Source organism: Heterodontus francisci, chromosome 11 (assembly GCF_036365525.1).
Source record: "Heterodontus francisci isolate sHetFra1 chromosome 11, sHetFra1.hap1, whole genome shotgun sequence".
NCBI classification, from domain to species: Eukaryota; Metazoa; Chordata; class Chondrichthyes; order Heterodontiformes; family Heterodontidae; genus Heterodontus; species Heterodontus francisci.
In genome coordinates this window covers 23,251,568-23,277,550 of record NC_090381.1, presented here as the reverse complement: position 1 = coordinate 23,277,550, position 25,983 = coordinate 23,251,568, and the positions used below count along the sequence as shown (strand labels likewise).

The following is a 25,983-nucleotide window of genomic DNA, read 5'->3' as shown; positions in this document are numbered from 1 at the left end:
TTTAAACTAATTGGGCAGGGGGATGGGAACCGGAGCCACGGATCAGTGGATGGGGTAGCTTTTGAACAGGCAGATACCGAGTGCAGAGAGTCTGTGAGGAAGGTTAGACAGTTGACAGGTCAAAGTTGCAGCCAGTATGATGGTTTGAAGTGTGTCTATTTTAACGCAAGAAGTGTCAGGAATAAGGATGATGAACTTAGAGCATAGATCAGTACTTGGAGCTACGATGTTGTGGCCATTACGGAGACGTGGATATCACAGGGGCAGGAATGGATGTTCCAACAAAGGAATAGGGAGGGAGGTAAAAGAGGTGGGGGAGTGGCATTGTTAATCAGGGATAGTATCACAGCTGCAGAAAGGGAGGTCGTCGAGGAGGGTTTGTCTACTGAGTCATTATGGGTGGATGTCAGAAACAGGAAAGGAGCAGTCACTTTGTTGGGAGTTTTCTATAGACCCCCCAATAGCAACAGGGACATGGAGAAACAGATTGGGAGGCAGATTTTGGAAAGGTGCAGAAGTAACAGGGTTGTTGTCATGGGTGACTTCAACTTCCCTAATATTGATTGGAACCTCCTTAGTGCAAATAGTTTGGATGGAGCAGTTTTTGTCAGGTGTGTCCAGGAAGGTTTCCTGACTCAATATGTAGTTAGGCCGACTAGAGGGGAGACTATGTTGGACTTGGTGCTTGGCAACGAACCAGGGCTGGTGGCAGATCTCTCGGTGGGAGAGCATTTCGGTGATAGTGATCACAACTCCCTGACCTTTACTATAGTCATGGAGAGGGACAGGAGCAGACGGGATGGGAAAATATTTAATTGGGGGAGGGGGAATTACAATGCTATTAGGCAGGAACTGGGGAGCATAAATTGGGAACAGATGTTCTCAGGGAAATGCACGACAGAAATGTGGAGGTTGTTTAGGGAGCACTTGCTGCGACTGCTGGATAGGTTTGTCCCGATGAGACAGGGAAGGGATGGTAGGGTGAAGGAACCTTGGATGACAAGAGATGTGGAACAGCTAGTCAAGAGGAAGAAGGAAGCTTACTTAAGGTTGAGGAAGCAAGGATCAGGCAGAGCTCTAGAGGTTTACAAGGTAGCCAGGAAGGAACTGAAGAATGGACTTAGGAGAGCTAAAAGGGGACATGAAAAAGTCTTGGCGGGTAGGATACAGGAAAATCCCAAGGTGTTCTACACTTATGTGAGGAACAAGAGGATGGCCAGAGTGGGGGTAGGCCCGATCAGGGATAGTGGAGGGAACTTGTGCCTGGAGTCGGAGGAGGTAGGGAAGGTCCTAAATGAATACTTTGCTTCAGTATTCACTAGTGAGAGGGACCTGGTCGTTTGTGAGGACAGCGTGGAACAGGCTGATATGCTCGAACAGGTTGAGGTTAAGAGGGAGGATGTGCTGGCAATTTTGAATGATATGAGGACAGATAAGTCCCCGGGGCCAGACGGGATATACCCAAGGATATTACGGGAAGCGAGGGAAGAGATTGCTGCGCCTTTGGCGATGATCTTTGCATCTTCACTGTCCACTGGAGTAGTACCGGATGATTGGAGGGTGGCAAATGTTGTTCCCTTTTTCAAGAAAGGGAATAGGGATAACCCTGGGAATTATAGACCAGTCAGTCTAATGTCGGTAGTGGGAAAATTATTGGAGAGGATTCTGAGAGACAGGATTTATGATTATTTGGAAAAGCATGGTTTGATTAGAGACAGTCAGCATGGCTTTGTGAGGGGCAGGTCATGCCTCACAAGCCTTATTGAATTCTTTGAAGATGTGACAAAACACATTGATGAAGGAAGAGCAGTGGATGTGGTGTATATGGATTTTAGCAAGGCGTTTGATAAGGTTCCCCATGGTAGGCTCATTCAGAAAGTGAGGAGGCATGGGATCCAGGGAAAGTTGGCTGTCTGGATACAAAATTGGCTGGCCCATAGAAGTCAGAGGGTGGTAGTAGATGGAAAGTATTCAGCATGGAGCTCGGTGACCAGTGGTGTTCCACAAGGATCTGTTCTGGGACCTCTGCTCTTTGTGATTTTTATAAATGACTTGGATGAGGAAGTGGAAGGCTGGGTTAGCAAGTTTGTCGATGACACAAAGGTTGCTGGAGTTGTGGATAGTGTGGAGGGCTGTTGTAGGTTGCAACGGGACATTGATAGGATGCAGAGCTGGGCTGAGAAGTGGCAGATGGAGTTCAACCTGGAAAAGTGTGAAGTGATTCATTTTGGAAGGTCGAATTTGAATGCGGAATACAGGCTTAAAGACAGGATTCTTGGTAGTGTGGAGGAACAGAAGGATCTTGGGGTCCATGTCCATAGATCGCTCAAAGTTGCCACCCAAGTTGATAGGGTTGTTAAGAAGGCGTATGGTGTGTTGGCTTTCATTAACAGGGGGATTGAGTTTAAGAGCCGCGAGGTTATGCTGCAGCTCTATAAGGCCCTGGTTCGACCACACTTGGAATATTGTGTTCAGTTCTGGTCGCCTCATTATCAGAAGGATGTGGAAGCTTTAGAGAGGGTGCAGAGGAGATTTACCAGGATGCTGCCTGGACTGGAGGGCATGTCCTACGAAGAAAGATTGAGGGAGCTAGGGCTTTGCTCATTGGAGCGAAGAAGGATGAGAGGTGACTTGATAGAGGTGTACAAGATGATGAGAGGCATAGATAGAGTGGATAGTCAGAGACTTTTTCCCAGGGTGGAAAGGGCTATCACCAGGGGGCATAATTTTAAGGTGATTGGAGGAAGGTTTCAGGGAGATGTCAGAGGTAGGTTCTTTACACAGAGAGTGGTGGGTGCGTGGAATGCGCTGCCAGCGGTGGTAGTAGAAGCAGATACATTCGGGGCATTTAAGCGACTCTTGGATAGGTACATGGATGATAGTAGAATGAAGGGTAGGTAGTTAGTTTGATCTTAGAGTAGGTTAAAGGTTCGGCACAACATCGTGGGCCGAAGGGCCTGTACTGTGCTGTACTGTTCTATGTTCTATGTTATTCTAGATGCAGTGGCAGACATTTAAGGGGATATTTCAGAATACACAGAATAGATACATTTAACGAGAAAGAAAAATTCCAAGGGTGGGACCTGCCATCCATGTTTAACTAAAACAGTTAAAGATGGTATTAAATTTAAAGAAAAAGATGGGAGGCAGGTCAGAAGATTGGACAGAATATAAAAAACAGCAAAGAATGACTAAAAGATTGATAAGGAAGGTAAAATTAAAGTATGAGAGAAAGCTAGCTAGAAATATAAAGACAGATAGTAAAAGTTTCTATCGATATTTCAAAAAGAAAAGAGTTAGCAAAGTGAGCGTTAGTCCTATAGAAAGTGAGTCTGGAGAATTAATAATAGAAAATAAGGAGATGGCAGATGATGAACAGGTATTTTGCATCATTCTTCACTAGTGAGGATACAAGTAACATCCCAGAATTAGCTGTAAATCAGGAAATGGAAGGAAGGGAGGAACTCAAGAAAATTACAATCTCCAGGGAAGTTGTACTGAACAAATTGTTGGAGCTGTGGGCTGACAAGTCCCTGGGTCCTGATGGACTTCATTCTAGGATGTTAAAAGAAGTGGTTAGTGAGATAGTTTTTGCGTTGGTTTTAATTTTCCAAAATTCCCTAGATTCGGGGAAGGTTCCGTTAGATTGGAAAATATAGCAAATGTCACTCCTTTATTCAAAAAGGGAGGGAGACAGAAAGCAGGAAGTTACAGGCCAGTTAGCTTAACATCTATCTTAGGGAAAATGTTAGAAGCTATTATGAAAGACATTATCGCAGGGCACTTAGAAAAATTCAAGGTAATCAGGCAGAGTCAACATGGTTTTGTGAAAGGGAAATCATGTTACTTAACCAATTCATTGGAGTTCTTTGAGGTAGTTACATGTGCTGTGGATAAAGGGGAACTGGTGAATGTATTGTACTTGGATTTCCAGGAGGCATTTGATAAGGTGCCAAATCAAAGGTTATTGCAGAAAATAAAAGCGCATGGTGTAGACAGTAACATTTTGGCATGGATAGAAAATTGGCTTGCTAGCAGGAAACAGAGAATAGGCATAAATGTGTCACTTTCTGCTTGACAAGTTGTAATGAGTGGCATGGCACAAGGATCACTGCTGGGGCCTCAACCTTTTACAATTTATATAAATGACTCAGATGAAGGCACCGAAGGTATGGTTGCTAAATTTGCTGATGACACAAAGATAGGTAGGAAAGTAAGTTGTGAAGAGGACATAAGGAGGCTACAAAGGGATATAGATAGGTTAAGTGATTAGGCAAAGATCTGGCAAATGGACTATAATGTGGGAAAGTGTGAAATTGTCCACTTTGGCAGGAAGAATAAAAAAGAAACATGTTATCTAAATGCGGATAGATTGCAGAGCTCTGAGATGCAAAGGGATCGAGGTGTCCTAGTGCATGAATTGCAAAAGGTTAGTATACAGGTAAAGTACATAATTAGGAAAGCTAATAGAATGTTATTTATCGCGAGGGGAATTGAATACAAAAGTAGGGAGGTTATACTTCAGCTATACAGGGCATTGGTGAGACCACATCTGGAGTATTGTGTACAGTACTGGTCTTATTTAAGGAAGGATGTAAATGCGTTGGAAGCAGTACAGAGAAGGTTTACTAGACTAATACTTGAAATGGGCGGGCTGTCTTATGAGGAAAGATTGGACAGGCTCGGCTTGTATCAACTGGAATTTAGAAGAGTAAGAGGTGACTTGATTGAAACATATAAGATCCTGAGGGGTCCTGACAGGGTGGATGTGGAAAGGATGTTTCCCCTTGTGAGAGAATCTAGAACTAGGGGTCACTGTTTAAAAATGAGGGGTCAACCATTTAAGACAGAGATGAGGAGACATTTCTTCTCTAGAGGGTGATGAGTCTTTGGAACTCTCTTCCTCAAAAGGCGGTGGAAGCAGAGTCTCTAATATTTTTAAGGCAGAGGTAGATAGATTATTGATAAGCAAGGGGGTGGAAGGTTATCGGGGGTCGGTGGAAACGTGGAGTAATCACTTCAGCCATGAACTTATTGAATGGCGGAGGAGGCACGAAGGGCCAAGTGGCCTACTCCTGCTCCTAATTTGTAAGTCACACACCATACTGACGTGGAACTATGTCACCCTTCCTCCACTGTCGCTGGGTCAAATCCTGGAACTCCCTCCCTCACAGCACTTAGGGATGGGCAGTAAATGCTGACCTAGCCAGCGACACCCACATTCCACGAATGAACGTAAAAGAGAGATGTCCCAATGCACTGCAGAGTTAGAAAGAGAAAAATGGATGCTGAGCTCAAAGGAGATTTTAGGAGAGGTGACCAAATAATCAAAGAGTTGGGTTCCACACAGATGCTTAAAAGGAGACAAAAGTGGAGAAGAATGGTTTGGGGAGGGAAATCCAGAGCAGAAGGCCTAAGTGACAAGGGCATCGCTGTCGGCCGGGGGATCAAGGAGGAAGATATGTACAAACGACAAGAGTCAGAGGATTGGAGAGATGGGCCAGGGTTGTAGTGTTGGAAGCGATTAGAGAGACCGGAGGGTTCAAGAGCATGCAGGAATTTGAAGACAAGGATAAGAAACAGGTAACAGAGCTGATTTACTTTGTGTGTGCTGTGGTATCATTATATCACTTTGCTGGATATCAGTTTCTGTGATGACTTAGTATCAAAAATAGTATGTGATTGAAATTCATCCTCCAACATTGTCCAAATCCTGTGTGTTTTAACTTCAATAATGCATCATAACCACAGATGTACGGGTGACCTCAAACATACACAGCAATCAGATCGTTTCAGGAAAGATGCAGCCCAAAGCAAAATTGCGAAATTCAAAATAATGTTTCCGTTAGATTTTGTAATGATTCTATTACTATGGATTACTATTCGAGTGGATGAGTCCAGCTGCCCAAGGTCAATTGTCATGGAAGTGTAGTTTTTTTCCTCTGTTTACAAACTAAGGGGGCGGGCAGCGTACCTTTAAGACTGAGAGTTGTTCTTTCCCTCTGGGCACAGTGTGCCAGCAGCAAGCTTGTTTCCTAGGCAACAGCAAGACAGAGGAGGCCAAATGCTGTATTGTATCAGTTAACCGTGTAAAGACTGGCTAAAACCAGATTGATCTGGAGACCAGTGAATTGTGCTCACTGAAGGAAGGATCTTTTTCTCTCAGTAGAAAATCTATATTGATCTACAGGCTGTGTTACTGCCTTAGAAGAGAAAACCCTTGGAAAGGAAATCTTTGTATTGTTGGAGGTAGCCAAAATTCTTTTTTACTTCCAATCTCCAATAAGTCTTTGCCTCAAGAGTGACTCTCTGTTGCCTGTTTGTGTTTTCTGGAATTCTCAGTCAAGTTTCTACTGATAGACTGCCAATTTAAAAATCCAAATAGACCTGTTACTATACTCCTGGTTGAAAGAACTGTGTGATGCCTGCTGCAACCAAAGTGCTTTGAACACCTATCCATTTAAAGTCTGTTCATTGAATTCACCTGGAGACTTCGAGTGGCATCTGACTGTTCAACACTGGGACACCTCACCGAACAAAGAACAAAGAACAGTACAGCACAGGAACAGACCATTCGGCCCTCCAAGCCTGCGCCGATCTCGATGCCTGCCTAAATTAAAACCTTCTGCACTTCCGGGGACTGTATCCCTCTATTCCCATCCTATTCATGTATTTCTCAAGATGCCTGTTAAACGTCGCTATCGTACCTGCTTCCACCACCTCCCCTGGCAGCATGTTCCAGGCACTCACCACCCTCTGTGTAAAGAACTTGCCTCGCACATCCCCTCTAAACTTTGCCCCTCGCACCTTAAACCTATGTCCCCTAATAACTGACTCTTCCACCCTGGGAAAAAGCTTCTGACTATCCACTCTGTCCATGCCGCTCATAACTTTGTAAACCTCAATCATGTCGCCCCTCCACCTCCGTCGTTCCAGTGAAAACAATCTGAGTTTATCCAACCTCTCCTCATAGCTGATGCCCTCCAGACCAGGCAACATCCTGGTAAACCTCTTCTGTACCATCTCCAAAGCCTCCACGTCCTTCTGGTAGTGTGGCGACCAGAATTGCACGCAATATTCTAAGTGTGGCCTAACTAAAGTTCTGTACAGCTGCAACATGACTTGCCAATTTTTATACTCTATGCCCAGACCGATGAAGGCAAGCATGCCGTATGCCTTCTTGACTACCTTATCCACCTGCATTGCCACTTTCAGTGACCTGTGGACCTGTACGCCCAGATCTCTCTGCCTGTCAATATTCCTAAAAGTTCTGCCATTTACTGTATACTTCCCCCCTGCATTAGACCTTCCAAAATGCATTACCTCACATTTGTCCGGATTAAACTCCATCTGCCATTTCTCTGCCCAAGTCTCCAACCGCCACAAAGACTTACAGCCCAGTTATTTGTTTATTCTTAAGAAAGAGCTCTAATTTTATTGAAACTTGTTAACCATTGGTTTTTGAATGTATGTGTGTGTGCATGAAGGTTAGGATAAATAAGAAGTTATAAAGTCTTTTAGACATAGGTTTATCTCAATAGTGTTTAAGATTTAGTTGATTAATAAATAGTTAATTTGTTGCTGTTTAAAGATACCTGGTTTGGTCTGTTTTATTCTGTGTTTATTTAGTGTTTAATTTGGCTAATTTCCAGTTGGTGGGAAAACTTTAATAATATGCTATGGCCTATGGAGGAATGGGACTGAATTGACAGTGCATTACTCCCATCTCAGTCATAACACAACTATTTAAACCCATTTAAAACATGAGAAGATCTATTTAGTAATCTTGTGCTTGGCCAAACTCCCAGTGACAATGTTACTTTGTCTTCATAAAATAAGTAAACCCATCTCTGCACAAACATACGGGAATATCCCTAATTTCAGCCTTGCTCCATATAGTAGATGGTTTAACCTAGCAAAATGCAATCCCCCTCCCACCACAAGGAATGCTGATGTTGCAGCCTATTTTGGAAAAGCTCTGTGAAATTCTGCTCTGTCGCCCTAAGTTCCAGAACACCATGTTTACAGATAATGCATCATTATCAGCTGAACTAACTGGCTACTTACTGCCCTGTACTGCGGATGTCCTTTCCTCTCAGTAGCTTGACAAATTCCCTTTTTAAAGCAGACCAGCAACACACGTCCCAGATGTCTGGTTAAAAGGGCATGGCTTCCTGCAAAGATAAGTACTTCCCAGCATCCAATCTGTTCCATTTCATTCATTCCTGGGAGGGACTCGATTATGCTAATAGGCCTGGCACTTGTGTGGTATGAATGTTAGTTGCCACTCATCAGGCCAAGCCTGGATGTTGTCCAGGTGTTGGCTGCATGTGGGTGTGGACTATATTTTTTCTCTGACGAAATGTGAATGGAGCTGGACACTTTGGAATTACCAATTATCCCCACTTCTGACCTGATAATGAAGAGAAGCTCATTGATTTCAACCTGACTAGATGGCAGCCATTCTGAGTTCATGAAAAGTGCTATATAAATGCAGGTCTTTTCTTTCTTTGCCTCTTACTCAATGCTTTATAGATTGAGTAAGGAAACAAATCATTGGCAAACAACTGGATCGTTCCCCGCTCTGCACAGCTCTCCCTCCTATGTTGGATTACAGATTCGAATCCCCCATGATTACACCACTACACCCTTCTTCAGCTCTTCCAATTTATTCACAGAATTCCCTATCTGACTCTATCTGCTGGCCAGTCCAATCCATCACTCTCATCTAACCAGGTTCCAGAGACACGAATTCCATGAAATTCACTGTGGAATGACATGACTGGAACTCTTGTATTTTATTCCTGATCTTTCTAGTTGCAGCATTAAAACATTCTTAGAAATTCCATGCATGCCTAACGCAGTTCACCTTATGTTAAATACCCTGGGGGAAAATTCCTTTTCTGTGCTCCCAGTATAGCCCGGTTGCACAATGGCAGCAGGCACACCGACAGGAATTTTTATTCTGCATTCTTTGTTATTATAACCAGTGTCACCGCACATAATGAGCTACAGAATTCAGAGTCCCAATTAGTTTAAATTGTTTTTGGCATAGAAGCATAGAAAATAGGAGCAGCAGTAGGCCATTCGGCCCTTTGAGCCTGCTCCACCATTCATTATCATCATGGCTGATCCTCCAACTCAGCAACCTGTTCCCGCTTTCCCCCCATACCCTTTGATCCCTTTAAACCCAAGAGCTATATCTAACTCCTTCTTGAAAACATACAATATTTTGGCCTCAACTGCTTTCTGTGGTAATGAATTCCACAGGCTCCCCACTCTCTGGGTGAAGAAATTTCTCCTCATCTCAGTCCTGAAAGGTTTTCCCTGTATCTTTAGACTATGACACCTGGTTCTGGACTCTCCCACCATCAGGAACATCCTTTCTGCATCTACTCTGTCAAGTCCTGTTAGAATTTTATAGGTTTCTATGAGATTCCCCCCTCACTCTTCTGAACTCCAGTGAATATAATCCTAACCGACTCAATCTCTCCTCATAAGCCGGTCCCGCCATCCCAGGAATCAGTCTGGTAAACCTTCGCTGCACTCCCTCTGTAGCAAGAACATCCTTCCTCAGATAAGGAGACCAAAACGGCACACAATATTCCAGGCGTGGCCTCACCAAGGCCCTGTATAATTGCAGCAAGACATCCCTGCTCCTGTACTCGAATCCTCTCGCTATGAAGGCCAACATACTATTAGCCTTTTTTATCGCCTGTTGACCTTACTTTCAGCGACTCGTGTACGAGAACACCCAGGTCTCGCTGCATATTTCCCTCTCTCAGTTTATAGCCGTTCAGATAATAATCTGCCTTCCTGTTTTTGCTACCAAAGTGGATAACCTCACATTTATCCACATTATACTACATCTGCCATGCATTAGCCCACTCACTCAACTTGTCCAAATCACCCTGAAGCCTCTCTGCATCCTCCTCACAACTCACCCTCCCACCCAGTTTTGTGTCATTTGCAAATGTGGAGATAATTACATTTAGTTTCCTCATCTAAATCATTAATGTATATTGTGAATAGCTGGGGTCCTAGCACTGATCCCTGTGGTACCCCACTAGTCACTGCCTGCCATTCGGAAAAAGACCTATTTATTCCTACTCTTTGTTTCCTGTCTGCGAACCAATTTTCTATCCATCGCAATACATTACCCCCAATCCCATGCGCTTTAATTTTACGTGCTAATCTCTTATGTGGGACTTTGTCAAAAGCCTTCTGAAAGTCCAAATAAACCACATCCACTGGCTCCCCCTCATCAACTCTACTAGTTACATCCTCAAAGAATTCTAGTAGATTTGTCAAGCATGATTTCCCTTTCATAAATCCATGCTGACTCTGTCCGATTCTACCACTGTTCTCTAAGTGCTCTACTATAAAATCTTATATAATGGACTCTAGAATTTTCCCCACTACTTTGTTTAGTTTAGAGATACAGCACTGAAACAGGCCCTTCGGCCCACCGAGTCTGTGCCGACCATCAACCACCCATTTATACTAATCCTACACTAATCCCATATTCCTACCACATCCCCACCTGTCCCTATATTTCCCTACCACCTACCTATACTAGGGGCAATTTATAATGGCCAATTTACCTACCAACCTGCAAGTCTTTTGGCTTGTGGGAGGAAACCGGAGCACCCGGGGAAAACCCACGCAGACACAGGGAGAACTTGCAAACTCCACACAGGCAGTACCCAGAATTGAACCCGGGTCGCTGGAGCTGTGAGACTGCGGTGCTAACCACTGCGCCACTGTGCTGCCCTGACTGACGTCAGGCTGACTGGTCTATAATTCCCTGTTTTCTCTCTTCCTCCCTTTTTAAATAGTGGGGTTACATTAGCTACCCTCCAATCTGTAGGAACTGTTCCAGAGTCTATAGAATCTTGGAAGATGACCACCAATACTTCCACTATTTCTAGGGCCATTTCCTTAAGTACTCTGGGATGCATACCATCAGGCCCTGAGGATTTATCGGCCTTCAATCCCATCAATTTCCCAACACCATTTCTCTACTAATACTGATTTCCTTCAGTTCCTCCCTCTCACTAAACCCTGTGTTCCCCAAGATTTCTGGTATGATATTTGTGTCCTCCTTTGTGAAGACAGAACCAAATTATGCATTTAGTTGATCAGCCATTTCTGTGTTGCCCATAATAAATTCCCCTGTTCCACCAATCTTTTTCTCTTCACATACCTACAGAAACTTTTACAGTTTTTATGTTCCCCACAAGCTTGCTCTCGTACTCTATTTTCCCCTTCTTAATCAATCCCTTGGACCTCCTTTGCTGAATTCTAAACTGCTCCCAATCCTCAGGTCTGTTGTTTTTCCTGGCAAATTTATATGCCTCTTCCTTGGATCTAATGCTATCTCTAATTTCTCTTGTAAGCCATGATTTGGCTACCTTTCCCGTTTTACTTTTGCGCCTGACAGGAATAAACGATTGTTGCAGTTCATCCATGAATGTTTGCCATTGCCTATCCACCGTCATCCCTTCAAGTAACGTTTCCCAATCCATCATGGCCAACTCGCACCTCATATCTTCATAGTTTCCTTTACTAAGATCCAGGACCCTAGTCTCAGAATCAACCACGACACTCTCCAACTTGATAAAGAATTCTATCATATTATGGTCGCTCATTCCCAAGGGATCTCGCACCACTTGATTGTAATTATTCATGTTGTACATTCTGAACTCGTCTGTTGGTCCAGAATATTACAGTGAACCCCCATCCTTTCTGAAAAGTTTAACCTTCTCAGAAAATATCCTCCACTTTTCTACAGAGATGAGATTTTTTTTTACTGTCTCACTTCAGTGCAGTATTAAATCCAATGATGCCATGAATCATTTCATCAATGAATAGCAACAATCCAGAGATCCCTAACTTAGCACCCATACCCTCATGGTAGTTCTCCTTTAATAAGTCAGAATTTCTTTCTACTATATCATCTATAGCAACAAATAAATCAATTACAGTTTCCTTTTATACCCCCCTTTGATATATTATCTAACTCACCATTTGGAACCCTAGCACCTAGAAACGTGTAACTCTCACTCATTCTCCCTTCTGGAGAGTGTACTGCACAATGGGATCATTCACAAGGCTTCAATTCATATCTTTTGACTTACTTTAGCCTAAATTGCTGCTTTTGGTTTGTGTGAATGGTTTGGAGTGATGGTAATGAACTGTTGTGAAGCTGGGAATTGAAAGAGGCAGTTCAGCTCAAAACAGGAAAGGGCTTAGCACAAATGGAAATGTGTTGAAAGATCCGTGAGGCAGCATCAAACTTGCACAGGGGAATGTCAAAAACAACCAAATATTTCAATGTGCAAGTCATAAAATTCAATTCATGTGATAGCAAATCTATCAACAGTTATATACTCTGCTCAATCATATCATCAGGGCCTGTATTATACATGCTGAAAGAACTCAACTCTGGCATTTTTAACTAGTCCTTTTGGCATCACAGCCAACAATTCTGTCCTTTCCATGAAACTGGTGAATTAGTGCCCTGGGTATAACCCGTCCTGAAACTGAATATTTGCCTCGCTCACATCAAGTCCAGTCTGTGTGATCGGAGTGTCCCATCTCTCAAATTGAGTTTGATCTGTGATTGGGGTTTCTTATCTCTTACATTAAATTCCAACCATGCAGAATCCTACATTACATCAAAACGTTGTGTCCTAATGATGTCACTGGTGCCATGTTGGCATTTTAAATACTGGATTCAGGATGTCTAAGTGCCCACCTCGACAGCAGAACCACAGTGAGAGTTGCAGAATGGCCAGAATCCGGTGGGCCAAGAAGAGCAAGTGTCCTCCCCTCAGCCCTGCAAGGAGTCCTTTGGCCTCCCCAACCCCAGCCCTTACCCCTCCCTTACCCCTCCCTTCCTGTTTAAAGCATGACAGAGATCAGACTCCATCCCACAGATCACCCGAGACTGTCCCATCTCCTGGAGAAGGTGAACTTTCCCCAGTCAGTCTGTCTGTCTTATTCCACAAATGTAGAAAATTTCTATGCAGGAAGCCATTTGGCCCATCGTGTCTGTGCTGGCCAAAACAGTGCTACAAAAGTAGACCAGCCATGGATCTCTTTAAAAGCCATCTAGAGAATAATGTTGACACAAATTATTTTAAAATTCTTTTATTCTTACCCCAAAAGTTTGTTTTGACATCAGTGTGTGCGCATTGACTTTGACAGAGTGATATGAGGTAACCAGGTAACCAAGTAACAGTCATTTGGAGAGATTGGGACACCTCCATCAGCATCACATTACACCACATCAATGCTCCCAGTCACATCCTCTTAGCATGTGAACAGGGAATAATGGAGTCTCCAGTTTGCACTGTTAGTATTTACTCTCTTTCACATAAACCACAATGTATTGAAGTATAGCCCCTGTTATTAAATCTGAAATAAAAGTAATTGTTGCGAGGGGATGTTAGATGGATTTAAATATTATATTGTATACAAGGTGAGATATCCAGATGATATATACATAATGAGAATGTACAGAATGTATACAATGAGTGTGTGTACACTAGAATGAGCTTCAGTACAGGATTTTAAAATACCTCTCACTTAATATAACAATCATAGAATCTTACAGCACAGAAGGAGGCCATTCAGCCCCTCGTGTCTGTGCTGGCTCTTTGAACGAGCTTTCCAATTAGCTCCACTCCCCTGCCTTTTTCCTTTGGCCTGTAATTTTTTTTCCTTTTCAAGTATTTATCCAATTCCCTTTTGAAAACCACTATTGAATCTGTTTCCACTACCCTTTCAGGTAGTGCAATCCAGGTCACTACACTAAATAAAACATACAGTTTACACACAGACTCCTCAAATCAAACCTCTCAGATCTCTCTTGTCTTTTTCTGTGCCAGTGATCATCTTCGAGTCCCTCTTCCAGAAGACTCCTTTCCTTGCCTGTTGTCTGCCTTGTTCTCTTCCTGATCCAGTGCCGATTTCCCTTTGGGAATTTTATATTTTGTCCTTTGTGTATAGAGGAGATTCTTGCAGAAAAGGAGAGGAATGTTTCCATTGAACAAAAAGACAGCCAGAATTGTTGCTGCAACAGAGGGGACTGGTATCAGTTACAGTATTAACAATGGCATCATGAGTACAATTGGCAGCTATCAACTTCATTGATAACCATAAAGAGCCTGGCAAGCAGATCAACTGTCTGTGACAACTCGACATATGCATTATTCACTGCAAGTCCAACAATCTCAATTATCGAAATGTTGCATTTTCCTTGTGAATCAGGATTTCCCACGGGGACACAGACACACACACACACACACAAGGGGACACACACACGGGGACACACACACACATACGGGGACACAGACACACACACACAAGGGAACACACGGACACAGACACGCACGAAAACACAGACACACACACATGGGATAACAGACACACACACGGGGGCACAGGGACACACACACACACACATGGGGACACAGACACACAGACACAGACGGACAAACACATGGGGACACACACACACACACACACATGGGGACACACACACACACACACACACACAGGGATACAGACACACACACACACACACGGACACAGACACATGCACACGGGGACACAGACACACACACACACGGGGACACAGACACATACACACACACAGGGACACAGACATGGGGACACAGACACACACACACAGGGACACACACACGGGGACACAGACACATACACACACACACACAGGGACACACACACGGGGACACAGACACACACACACGGGGACACAGACACACACACACACAGGGACACAGACACACGCACATGGGGACACAGACACACGCACACGGGGACACAGGGACACACACACGGGGACACAGACACACGCACACGGGAACACAGACACACACACACGGGGACACAGACACATACACACACACAGGGACACACACACACGAGGACACAGACACACGCACACGGGGACACAGACACACAGACAGGGACACAGACACACACACACGGGGACACAGACACATACACACACACAGGGACACACACACACACAGGGACACACACACACACGAGGACACAGACACACACGAGGACACAGACACACGCACACGGGGACACAGACACATACACACACAGGGACACACACACACGAGAACACAGACACACGCACACAGAGACACACAGACACACAGACACACACATGGGGAGACAGACACACATGCACGAGGACACAGACACACAGACACACATACGGACACAGACACACACACACACGAGGACACAGACACACGCACACGGGGACACAGACACACGCATACGGGGACACAGACACACGCATACGGGGACACAGACACATACACACACACAGGGACACAGGGACACACACACACGAGAACACAGACACACGCACACAGGGACACAGACACACACAGACACACACATGGGGAGACAGACACACATGCACGAGGACACAGACACACAGACACACATACGGACACAGACACACACACACACACACACACACACACACACACGAGGACACAGACACAGACACAGGGACACACACACGAGGACACAGACACACAGACACACACATACGGACACAGACACACACACACACACACAGGGACACAGACACACGCACACAGGGACACAGACACACACACGCAGGGGGACACAGACACACACGCAGGGACACACACACAGGGACACAGACATAGACACACACGGGGATACAGATACAAACACACTCACTCACTCAAGGGATCACAGACACATACACAGGGGAACATTCACTCACACGGACCAACACTCACACTCAATCACTCACACGGACACTCACTCAGTCGCATGGACAGACTCTCACTCACCCGGACGGACACACACACACACACACACTCTCACTCACTTCCACTGTTGACACTGGCTGGTGATCAGGAGTATGATCTCTGACCAGTTTTCCCCTCCCTAACCAAAGGCACTGAGGCCAATTGGAATGTTATTCCCATTATACCAACTGTGATCAGCTCACACAACACAGATCAAAGATCAACCTGGTGAGTGTGGTTCAGTCTAAAGTAGCCAGCAGAAAGGATTGTATTTTTAAAACTGCCTCTGCAGAGTTTTCTAAGAAGTCCCCATTTCTCAGTTGGTGAATTGCACTTGGGAAGATATGTTCATTCCCCTTCTTTCCTTCATATCCCGAGTTATTGACCCCTGTCTGGATTTTGTTCCTTATCAAACCATCTTCTTTGGATCATTTCTCTAGTAACACAAATAGAGTGACTATCACATATAAAATGATTCAATTATACAGAAGACCACAAAGTGGCAGTCTGAAGTATTAGTTACAAATCAGTGATTCAGTTACAGGTGCATTTCCCCTGCTGCACACAGTGATACAGGAATAAAGTCAGAGATGCTCAACACAGAGACAGACAGTCAGTCTCAACAGAAACATGCAGTCACATGAGCGACATACAATGAAACAATGTTAAAGTCACCATAAAACAAACCAACAGTCCTGATGAATTGACCAGAGTGCTGATAGGCTGAATTTGAGTACTGAGCCCCTCAGCCTTCATGAATAAGCAAGGGGGAATTGCTGTTACTCACCAATGAATGGACTGAGCCAGTAAACTACCATGTATTCTGACAATGTGTTTCCGGAGCATTGGAACGTGGCTGAGAATGCAAGTGCTGGGTTAAACAGAGCTGTGGTGTATGGACCAGCTGCAGAGGAGATCAAAGCAACATATTAGACACTAGACACAGCTATAAGTTCAACTCCTTTCTTGAAATCCATTGCAACACATGGCCAACATTGCAAGTTAATAAACCAGAGCATATCCCTCACACCATAACCACTTACTCTGATTGATACTTTTTGACAGAAATAAAGGGATACTTGAAGCACAGAAAACCTGAAATAAAAGCAGAAATTATGGAAACACGTAGCAGAACCAGCAGCATCTGCAAAAAGGAAAAGACAAACTAATATTGGGGGTGGGCAACATTCATAAAAACATAGGAATTGCAAGACAAGAGAAGACCAAGATCCATAAGCTCACCTTCTAACAAACTGGGAGATATATGATATGCTGACAATGGTGTTGGTAACTGGTCATAGCAATCAATTTTTATTAGTTTACACCAATCCCAGATATGGTGCGAGGGAAACCCCAGTGACGGAGAGCTCTGAGAATCGGATGTCCAAAGTCACCTGTTCCTCTGAAGCTTGCTACACTTATCACACATCATGTCTCAAATTATTCACAGAATAGATTTTTACCTATCGTGATGGACGTACTAACTATTTCTGTATTCATCATATCGGAGCAGATTTCATCAGGTTTAATCCAGGGTGAGTTGGAGGATGTACTGTTATATGGAAGGGGGAAAAGAAGTAAATCCTCACCAAAATAATGTGGAAAGATGTTTCTAAGAGTTCTTGCTTGAAGACTGTGAAGTTTAATTGCTTTTTAATTGCTTTCTGGAAAAGAAATTGTGTTTCTTTTACTCATCACTGGTCGATAAATAAGTGTTCTCCTCACTAACTCCAGTTACATAAATGAAAATCTCACTGGGGGAAAGAAACTGGTTGTATATCTGGACTTTCACCTCCGGTCGTTTCCTTGTGGTAACACCAAAGAACATTTCTGTAGCCAAGCCCTTTCTCATTACAACTAGAATGTGTCTTTATCTGCTCAATATCTGGTTAATTGCAGTGAATGACGAGGTGCTCCACACTCCATTCAGGTTATTGGATGTATCACAACAACTTGCATTTATATAGCACCTTTAATGCAGGAAAATGCCCCATAGTGCTTCAGAAGCATTATCAAACAAAATTTGACACTGAATCACAGAAGGAGATATTAGGTCAGATGATCAAAAGCTTGGTGAAAGAGGTAGGCTTTAAGGAGTGTCTTAATGGAGGAAAAAAAGAGAGGCAGAGAGGATTAGGAAGGAATTCCAGAGCTTGGGACCTAGGCGGTTGAAAGGCACTGCCACCAATGGCAGAGTGATTAAAAGCTGGGATGTTCAAGAAACAAGAATTGGTGGAGCACTGAGATCTCAGGGAGATGTAAGGCTGCAGGAGATTACAGAGATAGGGAAGGATTAGGGAGATGGCCTGGAATAGCCAAATCTAGAGGCAAAAAAGGCATGGATGAAGATTTCAGCAGCAGCTGAGCTGAGGCAAGGGTGAAGTCAGGCAATGTTACAGAGGGGGAAATAAGCAGTCTTAGTGATAGGGTGGATATGTGATACATCACGCATGATCTCCTTCACTTGGGAAGGCTGCGGAATAATCATTCTATCAGACCATGGCTTAGGCTAAGAACTACCAAGCAAACGATTAGAAAGAAAGAAATCAGCAAATAGCAGCAAAGACAAACATCAGACTGATGGTAATAAATAGAACTTCACTATTCCTTCTCATAATGTAGAAAATAGCAAACAGTCACATGTGTTCAAACTAACAGTAACACTGGCCCTGAAACAACTTTCCCTAAACATTACTTGAGGATTTATTCCTAATTTCCATGGCTCCTCCTGCCTTGCTCTCTGTACCTCCGCAGAAGTTCTGATTTACTGTAAAGTGGACAGACGGAGACAATACAATGCCATTGAAATTCATCCAGTATCATAGAAAATCAAATATACATCTCTTCTCACTTCCTCAGGCTGTTAGACATCCACTGGACATGAAACACAAAGGCTGCTCAGGATATCTACTTGCACCCTTTGAATTTCACATCAGCTTTAAAGTAAGGTATGCATCCGCACAGAACAATGTTCATGGTACTAACTTTAACAGTACTAGCATATTGAAACCACCATTTTGTTTCACTCAGCAGCATATTGATGCATTGGCCTTGATATTTCCAGGCAGACAGGGAGGCTGTGAGGGGAGTCTGGTAGCGGGGTTTGGGGGCGGGGGGGGGAGTGAACCCAAAAATCCCCGGGGACTGTCATTATCATTTATTATTCCAATTGACCAGCTGGTTGGCTGCCAGGCGGGAAAGCTAGTGGCAGAAAAGCCTTGGGGATGGTCCCTGGAAATCTGAAAATATTGCGGGTTGAAGGGAGGTGCGGGATCGAGGTTTGGGGGAGGGGGTGAGGGTTGGCCGATTGCGGCAGCGAGGAGAGATCGTGATTGGCAGGGTCAGGGGAGAGGGGGGCCGAGGGAGGTTTAAAGGTTTGTCCGAGAAGCTGGGAGGAGCACTCCTGCTTGTCTCGGCCCACAAGAAGTGCTCTGAAAAGCAGTTAGCTTCTGCAGCCAACAACTCCCGTCTCCATTTCACTGCCGGGTTTCTGGAGCCCTGCATCTGAGTTAAATATTATAATGAAGTGAGGGCGGGGCACTCAGACACCTCATAAAAATGGATTGGGAGGTTGCATTTCGGATTTGTTTTTAATCGCACCCCAACCTCAGCCCCCGAGACCCTCTCCTGCCTATTAACAGGGGTTAATGTCCATCTCATTTTCTATTTCCTGTACTGATATGCATCAGATGATATTTCTTTAAGTGAGCCTGGTTTCAAGCCCACAAATACCATAACAAGACGGAAAGAAGTTAATATATTAGAGACCAAAATATTTCATTTTTCCCACTTATGCATCGGACATCAAATGGGAATTTCATTTCTTTTTACAGAAAAGACCAAGAATTATGGATTGAACAAAATATTAAAATAATTTAAATCCTTCCTGTTAATATTTTTGCAATAGCGCTTATTGTTACGAAAAGGTTCTACTTTTATAAATCAAAAGACATTCAGCACTTTTATTCAGAACCTCTCTGAAAACTTGAATAATGCTACATTGGTTTTTTTTTAGATTTTCCTTATTGCTGTGAACTGAACTGTAGATATGGTGTATGTTTTTCGCTAGTTGGGAATCCAGCTCATTATTTGGCCTGTAGGTAAGATATATATTTGCCCATTAAATGGAATTCTTGCAAATTCCTTTGGTACTATCAACAGCCTGGGGGGTTACCATTGACCAGAAACTGAACTGGAGTAGCCATATAAATACAATGGCGATAAGAGCAGGTGAGAGGCTAGGAATCCTGCGGCGAGTAACTCACCTCCTGACTCCCCAAAGCCTGTCCACCATCTACAAGGCACAAGTCCGGAGTGTGATGGAATACTGGCCTAGTCAGCAATGCCCACTTCCCATGCACGAATTTAAAAAAAAGTCATGGAATGGGTAGATGTGTCAGTGGTCACGTACACCTGATGACTTTGAACATCTCCAGTGAGTACAGCCTCGGAAGCAGGCATGCAACATGGATTGGTTCAGTAAAAGCAAAATACTGCAGATGCTGGAAATCTGAAATAAAATTAAGAAATGCTGGAAATACTCAGCAGGTCTGGCAGCATCTGTGGAGAGAGAAGCAGAGTTAACGTTTCGGGTCAGTGACCCTTCATCAGAACTGGAAAATATTAGAAATGTATAAGGTTATAAGCAAGTAAAGCGGGGGTGGGGCAAGAGATAACAAAGGAAAAGATGTACATAGGACAAGGTCACAGAAGAGCTGACCAGAAGGTCATGGAGCAAAGGCAAACAGCATGTTAATGGTGTGTTGAAAGACAAAGCATTAGTACAGATAGGGTGTTAACGGACTGAATATTTAACAGTCGCAAGTACAAACATGAAAAAAAACAGTGGGTAAGCAAACTGAACAAACTAAGATGAAATAAAATAAAATAAACACAGAAAAAAACTTAAAAAAGGAAAAAGAAAAAAATAACTAAAAATGAAAGTAAAATGGTGGGCCCTTCATGCTCCGAAATTATTGAACTCAATGTTCAGTCCAGCAGGCTGCAGTGTGCCTAATCGATAAATGAGAAGCTGTTCCTCGAGCTTCTGTTGATGTTCACTGGAACACTGCAGCAAGCCCAGGATAGAGATGTGAGCATGAGAGCAGGGGGGAGTGTTGAAATGGCAAGCAACCGGAAGCTCGGGGTCCTGCTTACGGACTGAGCATAGGTGTTCCGCAAAGCGGTCACCCAGTCTGCGTTTGTTCTCCCCAATGTAGAGGAGACCACATTGTGAGCAGCGAATACAGTGTACTACATTGAAAGAAGTACAAGTAAATCGCTGCTTCACCTGAAAGGAGTATTTGGGACCTGGGATAGTGAGGAGAGAGGAGGCAAATGGGCAGGTATTACACCTCCCGCGATTGCAGGGGAAGGTGCCATGGGAAGGGGACGAGGTGGGGGGGGGGGGTAATGGAGGAGTGCACCAGGTTGTCACGGAGGGAAAGATCCCTTCAGAATGCTGACAGGGGAAGGGAGGAGAAGATGCATTTGGTAGTGGTTCAGGTTAGCAGACTGGTGGTATCTCCTAGATTTGGTATGCATGATTTGCTCTTTGTGGGCCATTGAAGATAACTTGCTTACAGGACCTTACGGCGAGTTTCACTGTTGAATTTGTGACTCCAATAAAACTTCCTGAAAAGGACAATTTTGTGAAGTGAATTCAAGGAGAACGCTGAACCAAAATACAAGTTAAATATTTTAAAGATCGATCTGAGGTATTAGTCTAACAACTATGAACGGCCAATCTTTCTTAATCAAAAAAATTCTAGGAGTTGTAGCTACAACTGCATATTGAGAAATGCAGCATCCTGTAATGCCACATCTGTCCAGGGTATGGTAGCCTACTGGTTATGGCAGTGGACAAGCAACCCACAGAACATGACTTCAGATCACACCATGGCAAATTGTAAATTCAGTTTCAAATCATCTGGTCATTTGTGATGTGAGCACCGATAATGACCATCAAAACTGCTGGACTGTTGTAAAAACCTAATTGATTCACTAATGTGGAACACACTTAATGCCCTCAGCAATTATAAATGGAACGTACATACCATTGGATTCGATTGCTCGTATCGCTCACATCCTAAGAACTCATTTTTAAAGTGATGTTGATAATTCTGGGAAGCTCCAGAACTCACGACTAACATTTCTCAGAGATGTGACAGCTTCTGGCAAAGAATGATATTAAAAGACACTTTAAACTCCCATAGACGCTCCTGTACTGGCGGGGTTTAATCACTTCCTTGTAAATGTTGTAATTTTTGTGTTCCTATGATGTTACAAACCCCATTTCTGGTAGTAAATCCTCTACCTGGTCGAGAAAACAAGATGACAACCAAACAAGAAAGTATAGAGTGATTTAATTGGTCTCCTTTTATTATTTGTAATTTCTGGTAACTGCCAATTGCTGATTAGTAGTTTTCAATCGGCCTGCTTTTGATTGGCGCATTCCCTACCTGTACAATTTGATCAATATGAAATTCGAGTCAATCGGGTTAATTTCAAGTCTGAGTCGAAGGTGTGATGGGCACAGGCGTGTGCCAGATCTCCTGTGCAGTTACGGAGTGTGATACCATGCAGATATTGTTTTACAACACCTGGGGTGTTATGCCATGTAAACACCATATTTTATTATTAGCACCACTGATTTCTGGCGACTGACTGACTGAGCCAAGTTTTGTTTTCATTACAGTTTTGCAGCAGTTCTGCAAATTCTGTCCATTTTTCTGTGAAAGTGAAATTAGTGCCTTGAATATTAATACTCAACCTTCAACTTGTGCCTTTTTTTTTAAGCTGGGTTACACTGTCAGATAATAAACTACTTATACCAAGTCTGAGGTAGATTAGCTCATGGATTAGCAAAAGCTGGGAGGGAAGGGTGAGGAAATCCTACATCTCAGTAGCTCTGGGAATGGTCGTAGGGTTGGACAAGATGGCAGGGAGCAGGCACAACTTCACTGTTCAACTCTTTCCTGGCCCATCAGGTAGGTTCATGGCCTACTTTTCCCCCACGCCCACCTACACCCATTTCCCCCAGACACAAATCACCGTACTCCTTCCACCGGTATCACGGGCCCCACTCCCCACCTACACCCGTGGTTTCAAATCCCTCTTCCCATTCGCCTAAATTTTATTGGAAAAAAAAGTCCACCGGGACCAGCCCTCTCCCACTCCTACCATCTTGGGTCTCTCTCATCTCTCCCCTAGCACTCCCACTGCCCCTCCCACCATGGGATTGCAGGCCTCCTACAAAGAACAACAATTTCCACACATCGCAGCATGATGGGATGTACAGAAATACACTCCATTGCTACATCTTCCCGACCCTTCCTCACCCCAACCACCCCCACCCCGACTCTCTGACCAATTCGATAGGAGATCATATATTATACACGTATGTTGCTTTCAGAAACTCTCTCTATGAACTGTGGAATGCAGACTCACCTACATACACCAGGGCAGTGATGGTTAGAGCTTTGGATAGGATCCTGTATCCAAAGGTTGCTGCCTCAAACTTCATCACAACAAGATGGAAAAGGAAGGCGCAAGCTGCTTCTACAAAGGCTCCTTGGCTGACTGATGTCTGGATGGCTGAGCTACAGTCTCTCGCCATCATGTTCTGGATAAGGTGGAACTCTGTCAGCTCCCACGACCAGTATAGGTTTGCAACTGTCTTGGCCAGCTGTGTCCCCCCAAACTGGGCCAAGATCTTCAGAGTGCTGGCCAGCACAGGAGAGTTGGAGCGGAGCACTTCCTGAGCAGTGACCAGCGGATTGGCCTCAGCTCCATCAAATGTGGCTTCGTGAATCAAGTAAAGGAGAAGCAGCAGTGTCATAACTACATCCATTCCAAACCCACCTCCCCACGGTCCAATAACCGCCAACATCCTGAGCTCAAACCAGCAGGCACCAAGCTGGATGCAGGACAGCAGCTCCACTAGGAAGGTGGAATAGATCTGAAGTGGCAAAAGTTTTTTGGAAATCCTCCTGATCAGCTCACAGAAAGCCACGACAGCAAAGAAATACCCAAAGGAGACATTAAGCCCAGCCATAATTTGCTCAAGACCTGATTCTGTGTGGCTCCAAACACCTTGTCACTTTTCAAAAACAGATTAGTGATGTGTACATTCAACATAACTCAAGGACAGTACGAATAAATACACGTGTACAAAGCAGAACCAGGCGAGCTGGTCAATTATCAACTGGGTGTTTACACCTGGCCCTGAATAAGAACAAATGCACCTCACTGCAAGTGTAAGAGGGGTTTTTTGCCAAAGTTGTTTTTCTGCTCAAAATGATGTCCTTCATATACGAACTTATCAAATTGATTGAACACAACCCAACAGCTCCAGGACATTAACGGGGCAACAGTAGGTGTAACACCAGGGGACTGAGAAAGGGAGCAACAGTGCGCGACAGAACAACTTGTTACAACTTACACAGCACTTTTGATGTCCCAAGGCGCTTCACAGAAGCATGATCTAACAAAACTAGACACTGAGCCTTGCAAGGAAGGACTAATATAAAAGCAAAATACTGCAGATGCTGGAAATCTGAAATTAAAACAGAAAATGCTGGAAATACTTAACAGGTCAGGCAACATCTGTGGAGAGAGAAACTGAATTAATGTTTCTGGTTGGAAGAATGTAGGAGGCCGAGGACGGAGAGGGCAGAGTGGGAGTGGGGCAGAGAATTAAAATGACAGGTCACCAGAAGGGGCCACGCTTGTGGACTGAACTGCAAAGCGATCGCCCAACTCCCACTCCCACTCTGCCCTCTCCGACCTCGGCCTCCGACATTCTTCCAACCTGAAACATTAATTCAGTTTCTCTCTCCACAGATGTTGCCTGACCTGCTAAGTATTTCCAGCATTTTCTGTTTCATTTTCAGATTTTCAGCTTTGCAGTTCAGTCCACAATCGTGGCCCCTTCTGGTGACCACTCATTTTAATTCTCTGCCCCACTCCCATTCTGACCTCTCTGACCTCGGCCTATACAGTTCCAATGAAGGACAATGGAAGCAATAACAAGATCATAACCACCCCTTCCATTTTTTTTTTCAGACAGCTGCTGTTGATGATTCTGCTATTGCCATTTACACCTTCTCTAGACCCATCTTTTGTTTCTTCACTTGTCCCATTACCAGCAACTTTCACCATCATCCCATTTGACTTTTAATCTCTCCTGCCTGTCACTCTATCCCTCTTTTTCTGCCTCTGTACTTGCCTTAAACATTTCACCAACTTTTCCCAGTTTTGATGAAAAGTAATTAACCTGAAATCTTAACTCAATTTCTCTCTCCATAGATGCTGCCTGACCTGACAATTTTTTACAGCAATTTCTGTTTTTATTTAAGGAGATATTGAGGTAGGTTTTTTTTTATTCATTCATGGGATGTGGGCGTCAACTGGCTAGGCCAGCATTTATTGCCCATCCCTAATTGCCCTTGAGAAGGTGGTGGCGAGCTGCCTTCTTGAACCACTGCAGTCCATGTGGGGTAGGTACACCCACAGTGCTGTTAGGAAGAGAGTTCCAGGATTTTGACCCAGCGACAATGAAGGAACAGCGATATAGTTCCAAGTCAGGAGGTTGTGAGACTTTGAGGGAAACTTGCACGTGCTGGTGTTCCCATGTATTTGCTGCCCTTGTCCTTCTAGTTGGTAGAGGTCGCGGGTTTGGAAGGTGCTGTCTGAGGAGCCTTGGTGCATTGCTGCAGTGCATCTTGTAGATGGTACACACTGCTGCCACTGTGCATCGGTGGTGAAGGGAGTGAATGTTAGTAGATGGGGTGCTAATCAAGTGGGCTGCTTTGTCATGGATGGTGTCGAACTTGTGTGTTGTTGGAGCTGCACCCATCCAGGCAAGTGGAGAGTATTCCATCACACTCCTGACTTGTGCCTTGTACATGGTGGACAGGCTTTGGGGAGTCAGGAGGTGAGTTACTCGCCTCAGGGTTCCAAGCCTCTGACCTGCTCTTGTAGACACGGTATTTATATGGCTATTCCAGTTCAGTTTCTGGTCAATAGTAGCCCCTAGGATGTTGATAGTGGGGGATTCAGCGATGGTAATGCTGTTGAATGTCAAGGGGAGATGGTCAGATTCTCTCTTGCTGGGGATGGTCATTGCCTGGCACTTGTGTGG

At 44.2% G+C, this 25,983-nt stretch overlaps 1 protein-coding gene across 1 annotated transcript; it reads right to left on the bottom strand.

Annotated features, from left to right (window-relative positions):
• Positions 1–13,139: 13,139 nt before the first annotated feature.
• On the bottom strand, positions 13,140–23,928 carry aqp12 (aquaporin 12). Its single transcript, XM_068041828.1, has 3 exons — positions 23,289–23,928; positions 16,627–16,743; positions 13,140–14,080 (listed from the first exon to the last, which is right to left on the bottom strand). The coding sequence occupies exons 1-3, from the start codon at positions 23,893–23,895 to the stop codon at positions 13,899–13,901; spliced, it is 906 nt and encodes a 301-aa protein (XP_067897929.1). The 5' UTR covers positions 23,896–23,928; the 3' UTR covers positions 13,140–13,898.
• Between the last annotated feature and the right edge of the window lie 2,055 nt (positions 23,929–25,983).

Coding starts and splice junctions, on each gene's coding strand:
- aqp12 (XM_068041828.1), bottom strand. CDS start 23,895: ATGGCTGGGCTTAATGTCTCCTTTGGGTATTTCTTTGCTGTCGTGGCT. Junction 16,744..23,288: donor CACTGCCCTGGTGTATGTAG/GTGAGTCTGCAT, acceptor TCTCCTCTGCAG/CTGGTCCATACACCACAGCT. Junction 14,081..16,626: donor CTGGCTCAGTCCATTCATTG/GTGAGTAACAGC, acceptor CCTCTGTTGCAG/CAACAATTCTGGCTGTCTTT.